General features: G+C 41.5%; 2 protein-coding genes across 2 annotated transcripts in view; one reads left to right on the top strand and one right to left on the bottom strand.

Annotated features, from left to right (window-relative positions):
• The window catches only part of LOC107669058 (uncharacterized), a 4,540-nt gene extending 4,268 nt beyond the window's left edge, over positions 1-272 (bottom strand). The window contains exon 1 of the mRNA XM_016461156.1: positions 100-272. Within this exon, the coding sequence (XP_016316642.1) occupies positions 100-272 (173 nt within the window). The remainder of the gene's footprint in view (positions 1-99) is intronic.
• LOC107669099 (beta-2 adrenergic receptor-like) overlaps positions 1-8,276 on the top strand; it is a 28,099-nt gene that overhangs the window by 15,387 nt on the left and 4,436 nt on the right. The gene's annotated exons all lie outside the window — the stretch shown is intronic.

Below are 8,276 nucleotides of genomic sequence, written 5' to 3' on the forward strand. Positions count from 1 at the left end.
CGGTTCAGGGTGTGCCTTGATCGCTTCTAGCAATGCAACGAGTTCAGCTTCTTGTGCGGATATGTTAGATGGTAATTTAAGCAATAACTGCTGTTTTGCATCTGTATTGGGAAGATGAGGGGTCCACACTGCACAGCCAGTATAGAAGTGACCATTTTGGCAGAATCGAGAACCGTCAATGTACACCTGCACTTGGCCTGGTAGTAGCTGGTCATGTACAAGGCTTTGTGCCTCTTGTTCAGACTGGCATGTGTGTGGATGTCCCTCAACATCCCCGAGCAGATGTGGCAAAATTCGTGTGTTTTTTATTGTGATTTCACGCGCTTGAATATCTGCTAGCCATCTTGCTAATCTTTGGGAGGAAACTCCCTTTATCCGGCCCTGCAACAGCATTCGTACAGGCGTGTGCATTGTGTGTACAACAACAGGTTGAAAACCGACAATGGGTTCTGTTGTTTTTAGCATCCAATGCACCGCAAGCACCTGCTGTGTACATGGGTCGAAACCTTGTTCAACTAGAGATTTTTTCCGGCTGTAATAAGCAATTGGGCGCAGTTTTCCTCCATATTCCTGAGCTAAGACTCCACTCAATGTGATTTCATGTGCGTCTACTTGAATATGAAAATTTTTTGATGGGCTGGGCCAGCCCAGGGCGGGCGCGGCGCTCAATCGTTGTTTTAACTCTGTAAACGCTTGCTCATGCTTGTCAGTCCATTCTAGGACATCGTTTGGCTTTGTTTTGCCTTTTAAAAGCGAATACAACGGTGCGGCGGTATTTGCAAAATCAGGCATGAAATCTCGTAAATAGTTTGCTGTACCTAATACTTTTTGCAATGAGTTTAAAGTATGAGGTCGGGGCAGTTCGGCAATGCATTTCTTTCTGTCATCTGTTAAGGCTTTGTGGCTTTGAGTCAGAGTGTACCCTAAGTAGTGTACTTCTTTTTGTGCAATTTGGGCTTTTTCTTTGTTCATTTTAAAGCCTGCATCACTTAGCATCTGTATCAGTTCGTCAACCAGCTGCAAGTGGTTCTCAAGTGGTCCTTCTGTGGCTATTAGTATGTCGTCTACATAGTGAACTACTTTGCCAGTCCCTAGTAAGGGAGTGAGCACATCTGCCACAGCTCTGTGAAAAATGGCTGGGCTGTTATGAAGGCCTTGTGGCATTCATTCCCATGTGTACTGCATTTCATTTACAGTAAATGCTAGTTTCCATTGGTCTTCTCGTTTGACTTTAATAGACCAGAAGCCATTTTTAATGTCAAGCACTGTGAACCACGATGCGTTGGTTGAAACTTGTGATAAGATGGTAGACGGATTTGCCACTATAGGTGTTGCCTTGGGTAAAACTTTGTTAAGACGCTGATAATCAATGCAAAGGCGCCATTTACCATTAGGTTTTGGAACTGGCAAACACGGAGAATTTGTGGTTGAACTGCATCACCGAACTATCCCTCTGACCTCAAGCTGTTTTACTATCTCATGAACAGCGGCCTCTGCCTCTGGCGTGATGCGATATTGTTTTTGTGGGGGAGGGGGCTCTCCCTCAATGCATACTTCAAAGTCAGTGAGGCCGCAGTCGTGTTCATGATTAGCCCAAACATCGCTGTGTTTGTTGATGAGAAGTTGAATCGGCTCTGTACTGGATATGGACATAATGCTGACATGGCTTCGAGGCATGCATTTCTTTGCTGGTTTGTTAGTTTGCACTTCAATTTGTTTTTCAAAACAATGAATTACAAAGCCATGCTTTCTCATGATGTCCATACCTAATACAGTTCCTTCACTGTTATCTGGTAAATACCAGAATGGTTCGTTTAACACTACCATGCCTAAATCGAGCTGAACTGGCTGTGTTTGAGTTGCTGTCATCAAAGTATCGCCTATACCTTTAATCTGGATCGTTTGCGTGCTTAGGGGTAACAGAATGTTTGTGCAGGGGCAGGCGGCGCCGGTATCAATGAGGATGTTAACTAAACAGCCTCCAAGGTTAACTCTTATTTTGATTCGGTTGCCGCTTTTGATAATGCTTCCTACAGCAACGGAGGCCACGCACCCCTATTGGGGATTGTTATATTTTGCTAGCAGGTTAGCAAGGTCTGCTTGCAGAGACCTGTATGGGTTATTCGGGTTTTTAGACTGTTCTTCAGTTTGTTTTGTGCCATTTTCTGGGGTGTTACTTTTTATGATCAAATTCTCTAGCTGACTAAAGATTTCGCTGTCAGCTTTGGAATGTATCTTCTGACTATTTTGGGCCCTTCTTAGCCTAAAACAATCTTGAGTACTGTGATTATTTTTTCTGCAAAAGTAACAGTGAGGTTGTGATTTGAGCTTTAGGTCAGATTTTTTAGCACCTTTCCCCTCAGCTAGCCATTGTGTTGTTGAAACGGAACGAGCTTTGGTTTGTTTGAGCCTGTTTTCTATTTTGGAAGCCCAATCCACCAATGACCGGTAGGTATTCTCAGACGGATCGGCTCCATGAACTAGCGCTTGCTGAATGCGAGGCCCTGCATTATTTTTCAGGAGTTGAAGTAAAACTTCCTGATCGCGCTGTGCATCTTCTAAACCTGAGTGTTCTTTGTAAGTCACCCATAAACGTTCCGCATAAATTTCAAATGGCTCTTTGTTGGCCTGTTTTATTTCCAAAATCCTATTCCATTCAGCGTGTGTTGGTCCCCTTAGCTCTAATAGAGTCTCCCTCAATCTTTCATACACGTCGTTTTCATTCTCATCTTCTTGCTTGACTACAATTTCTCCAGATCTTAATTTAGGGGACATTTTTGGTTTTAGCTCCTCTGGAATAGTGAGGAGAGCAATTTGCCAAACATCTCTGACCTCTAAATTATATAATGATGCCTGTAGCATTAAGTTGTCCCAGTAGGGTTGGAAAGGGCCTTTTCTTGGCATCATTCCCACAACTTCTTTGTGTTTAGTGCATTCTTCGCAAGTTAAAGGACGGCTAATAGTAGTGATTTCATCACCTGCGTTAGTCATTGTTTTAAGTACAGCAACTTTCATTGTTTTTCTGAGAACAGCGCCAGATTTAGTTCGAGTCCTTATTGTACTGCGCTGCCTCTCTTCGGGTCTATTTGGGCGATAATACATGTCACTTGCGGGTTCTGGAGAAGGATCGCGTACCACCGAACTAGGTTTTGTCCTTGAAGTTCGATCAGGAACCTCTGTCAGGGACAGATGGTCCTTAACGTTGCTTGCTATAGCTGCAACATCATCTTCATCGCTATCACTGTTTAGCTCGCTTCCAATTTTAGAATTTATCGCCGCTATTTTGACCGCAGCTACGGGAAACCCTGCAGACCCGCAGCACGTTTCGAGAGCGGATATGTATTTTTTATCTAATTGCAGCTTTTTTTCAAGCCTTTTAATTTGCGTTTCCATCATGTCGCCCTGTCTTGCCCAAGTTTGTTTTTCATACACAGATGCTTCAACCTGTGCTCTGAGCTTTTTTAGCTCATCTGATCGCGTTGCTTCTAGCTCTTTTATGTTTGCTATCATGCGTTCGTTTTCTGCAATAGTTGCCAAATCATTTCGACGTAGCATATAAACGATCGCAATCAGTAGCTTTCGATAGGAAGCTTTAGTTTCCAATTTTCGTCCTTCGGTAACGTACCAGGCTAGAATTTTGTCATTGTTCCAATCAAATTCTACTCCTTTGTTACGCAGACGAAAAAGGAGATCTTTAATTTGCAAGGCAAGAGTTTCCATTACATCCCTGTCTATACTGGAACTACCATTTCCCTGATAAGCCATATTGTTTCTCTAGTAATTTCAAACACCACCGGGTTTTTCGGTTCCGGTCTATCCTGGGTATTCCGACCCGTTCTACAAATGTGTCTATATGAGGTGCGTCTAGGTTTTCCCTCAAAAGTTTCTAAAAGACAAACAAAATGGACTTACCACAGCAGCTGCAGACAGAGAAGGAGAAGCTCAAACCTCATGCTCCGTTTGGATCTGAATTGTTGCGCCAGATGACATCACTCGCCTGAGACTGGAGGATCACGGAGGGTTGGTCACCACTTTGTAAGCTCCACCCGTTGGCCCAAGGAAGGATGTCCAACAGCCTGGTTGAAGGTATTCTGCATGTAAGTCTTTTCTGGCGCTTCTTTAACAATCACCTTTATTTATTAAAATTTGGTTTCTAATTTTAATTCTGACTCCGTGTATAATTTAATCTGACTCCAACTTTAAATGACTCTTCGAATTTACAGTATTTCTGCTTTAATAAACAACTAAGGACTGTAGATTTGTGAGGTTTGCATGGCCTGAGGGAAAGAAGAGGGCGTGAGGCTTCAGGAACTCAGCATGGGGGGGGAGAGAGGAGGTTGAGCCAGGTGTTGTCCTGCGCTCTTTCTCGCAGATCCTCTCCTCAGATTAGTGAATTTTATTGTTTTATTACAGGATAGGAATCTTGAATTCAGTCTTGGTAAAATCCATCCTTACAGCGCGACAAAAGCGCTCCCATGCCGTAACATCGCACAAGCTAGACTCCAAAACTCAACTACTCCGTTGAAGCTTCTTAACTCTGCAGAAGCAAAGTCTTCCTAAAGCAGACTCTCTCAGAAGAACCAGAGGCTCCTCTGTAACCCGGCAACCAACCAATCCAACGAGGGCTCTCCCAAAAGGACGTCATCCTGACGTCATCGCAACAGCCAATCAGCAAAGGAATTTCCCTCCAGCAGCCAAAACCGGAACCCCGTTTCAGCTTTCAGCAAAACGCAAGTAACGAACAAAATCTATCTGCTGAACTGACGCTGATGACTGATTTAAGCAGCAAACGTAAGACAAATCTCTGCTTTATGAATTCTCTCAGGCTGAATTTAAAACCACTCGTGAAAACGAGTTAGAACTTTGGGAACTTCTCAGAACTCCGTTAACAGCATTTTCATTCTTCAGAACTGAATGTATGTGTGTGTGTATGTGCATGTCTTAGCTTAGGTCAATGTAATTTAGAATAGCCAATAAATTCATGTTTCATTTATAAAGAATCATTGTCTGGTGTCGTATAATTTTAAAGTCAAACCTTGCCAAGATCACGTTACCTCGCTAGGAGCTTACAAATTATCATGATTGTATTGACCTGTGGCCAAGGAAAATACACACAGTCAGATTAAGATACACAGACATTAACGTCTCACTGGACGGCCGTTGATAAGGTGTAAACTATTAAAATTTGAAATCAGTTCTAATCAGGTGGACTTCGAATTTTCAGATTCGAGTCCTTTCAAAACCTGAGCTAGAAATAAAATTAGTGATTAATTCCCTTATAAGAATTAATGAGTTAAATTCCTTACATATATATATAAAGTTTACTATACAATACATGCAGAATTGTATTGTTTTGTTCTGATTTTGATTTGTTAGCTTGATAAGAGTACTGTAAGATTACCAGTCTTCTTCTTTTTATATTATATTAATAATTTATATGTTTTATATATTTAGACATTTCCGACATAGCCATGAAAAAAGCACATTGGTATGACAAAAATGAACTGAAACAGTGACAAAAAAAACAAACATGTTATAATGATCTGCAGCAAGCAAGAGAAAAAAAGAAACCATGTGAAAACATTAGCTGTTACATTAGACGTTACATAGGCTCAGAGGATGTGATTTCCAGAGGTTTATCTCTTTGAAAAACACTGTGCCTTTGACGTTAAATTAGCCTACGTGTGAGGAGAAGAAAACAGACAACACAACCTCACCTAACATCAACAGCCTCAAACAAACAGGCAGTCAGTCTGAACACCTCATTCTTTGACCCTCTCACCACTAAATCAAAGTGTATTCCACCGTGAGAAGCTTTTATAAGGACACGAGACTTTAACCAGCTTAAGAACGGCCTGGTTATTAAATGTGATTTAGAACTACTGAACAAGAGCCGCTTGTTGTTATTCACGAGTGCTCTCCAAACTGATCCGATCATTTACCTCAATTACACTTGAGCCTCGGCTGAGCTATAGGCAGCACGTCTCAGTTATTAAATCATGCTCGACTCTCCACCACAAATAAAACTGTTGCATCAGTTGGCACCTCTTAAAAAGTCTTAAAACGTCTGCCAGGCACACATGCGGCTTCTCTGTCAATATACAATTTGGAACATGATGTCTTTCTCTGGATTCCACATGCTCATGTCACAGGCCAAATCTCCTTCTCTGCAGTATTTCAGTTCCTTAGAAGCCTCCTAGATAATGGAATCATGTTGTGAGTGGAAAAGTGCACCATCCTTTTTTCTAAAGACTTTTAGAAAAAAAGCTAAAACTGATGGTGAAGCGCAGGTTTCCGTATCTTCAGCAAATGAGCAGGGTGCTGACCATGGCACCACACAGTCTAACATCACTGGTCTGTGAGAGACCTCCACAGGCCACCCCAATAAAGTCATTCTCCTGCCCTGGGGGTTAAAACAGCACAGCATCAGAGCATGGTTTAATGAGTCCAAGAAAAATATCTGAAAAATACTAGTCAAACAAACAGCCCATGGCTACATGCCGTGTTCCTTTCCCACGTTTGATACATCTACCATTTTTTGCTATTAGCCTGCAGCATATTATATAAATCTCTAAATCCGACAGCAACATGCCACAGCTGTCATCATGGCCGTGCAGAACAAAGAACTTTCGTACTGTATTAGTGCCATAATGGTCTGAACATGAGGAGTGGGAGACATCAGTAGAGTACAACATAAACACTAACTATCACCACAGATGAGCTGCATGACACACGTGGACACACACATGAAGACTAACGCTGCTGCATATGCAGTGAAACACAAAAACAACTAGCCGCATACACAAACGACCACAGGGGAGGTGAAATGAGACACCACAAAAGCACTCTGAGGAGAGATTATGGAGTCACTCACAGGAGCCATTTTCACATAGTAAGAGCCGAGGGTCTCTCTTGTGCTTAATGATTTTGCCATTAGAGTAATCCAGTGTCTCATTTCTCCCTCCAGAACAGAATGTCCACCGTGTGATTTTAACATTATAGTTGACCAGCTGTGACTCACAGTCCTGCCATGCATTTGTGAAGTTTTAATTGATGCTGTATGCTAATTTACATGGTAATGGAGAAATAACATGAAAAAACATGGTTTATACATGGGATGGTTTTTAAAAGCTCAAGTTCACTTTAGAGCATCAGAAAATATGAAAAAACACAATGAACTGAAATTGCGAGAATGTGCTTCAAGGGCACTGTTCAGTAGTAATTCAATACATGTAGAAAAATAGGTCTGTGAAGATAGTTAGGCTTTTAACTGAGATGTAATATAAAAAAAATAAAATAAAAATGCATTTCACAAAATAAATACATTTATGAAGTGTATATGACTTGTTTTCCAACAAAACCATCCTTGGATTTTACATATTATATTATATTATATTATATTATATTATATTATATTATCATACAAAATAAAAAGTTTTTGTTTGCATAATTGTCACACCCCATTGGACTTTTGTTGTATTTTCATCCCTCATGTGCTCTGTGTGACCTAGTTTTCACTCTTGTTTGATTGTGTCATTTGGTTCAGGTGTGTCTGGTTAATTATGCTCATTTGCTCCACTATATTAGTTGTGTTCTGTTTTCTGTTTGTCATCCGGTCTACTACGGCTGCTTTTACACTTGGCATTAACATGCGACCTGTATCCGGATGTTGTCCACATACACATTGAAAAGACAAGTGATCGGATCTCAGTGTAATGTAAACGCAATCCAGCCATTATGTCTGCATTCGCAGGTCAATGTCACGCAAAACCCCACCCCCTCTTCTGTCAGAAGAGAGATGGAGAACACCAGGCCATGGAGCACTAGTGAGACTCGTACACTTATTTTGATTTGTAAAATGTCCCGTGACTGAAAATGGTTTTCAAAAGAAATCCCACCGCTTCAGGTCAACTTTATCAGCGTGTCCTGCTCCAGAGGTAGTCGAGGACGCACTGTGATCGGATCTCAGTGTAATGTAAACGCAATCCATTCTGCAATCGCAATCTGCATTCGCAGATCGACATCATGCAAAACACCGCCCCCTCTCTCGCAAACTGTCAGAAGAAAGACGGAGAACACCTGATTGGAGCGCTAGTGAGACTTCTACACTTATCTTTGATTTGTAAAATGTCCCATGACTGAAAATGCTTTTCAAAAGAAAACCCACCACTTCAGGTTGACTTTGCACTGGGCCATTCTCTGCAGACTTATTTAAAGGGGTCATATGATGCAATTTCAATTTTTCCTTTCTCTTTGGAGTGTTACAAGCTCTTGGT

Source organism: Sinocyclocheilus anshuiensis, unplaced genomic scaffold, assembly GCF_001515605.1.
Source record: "Sinocyclocheilus anshuiensis isolate Anshui unplaced genomic scaffold, SAMN03320099.WGS_v1.1 scaffold124, whole genome shotgun sequence".
Taxonomy (NCBI): Eukaryota; Metazoa; Chordata; class Actinopteri; order Cypriniformes; family Cyprinidae; genus Sinocyclocheilus; species Sinocyclocheilus anshuiensis.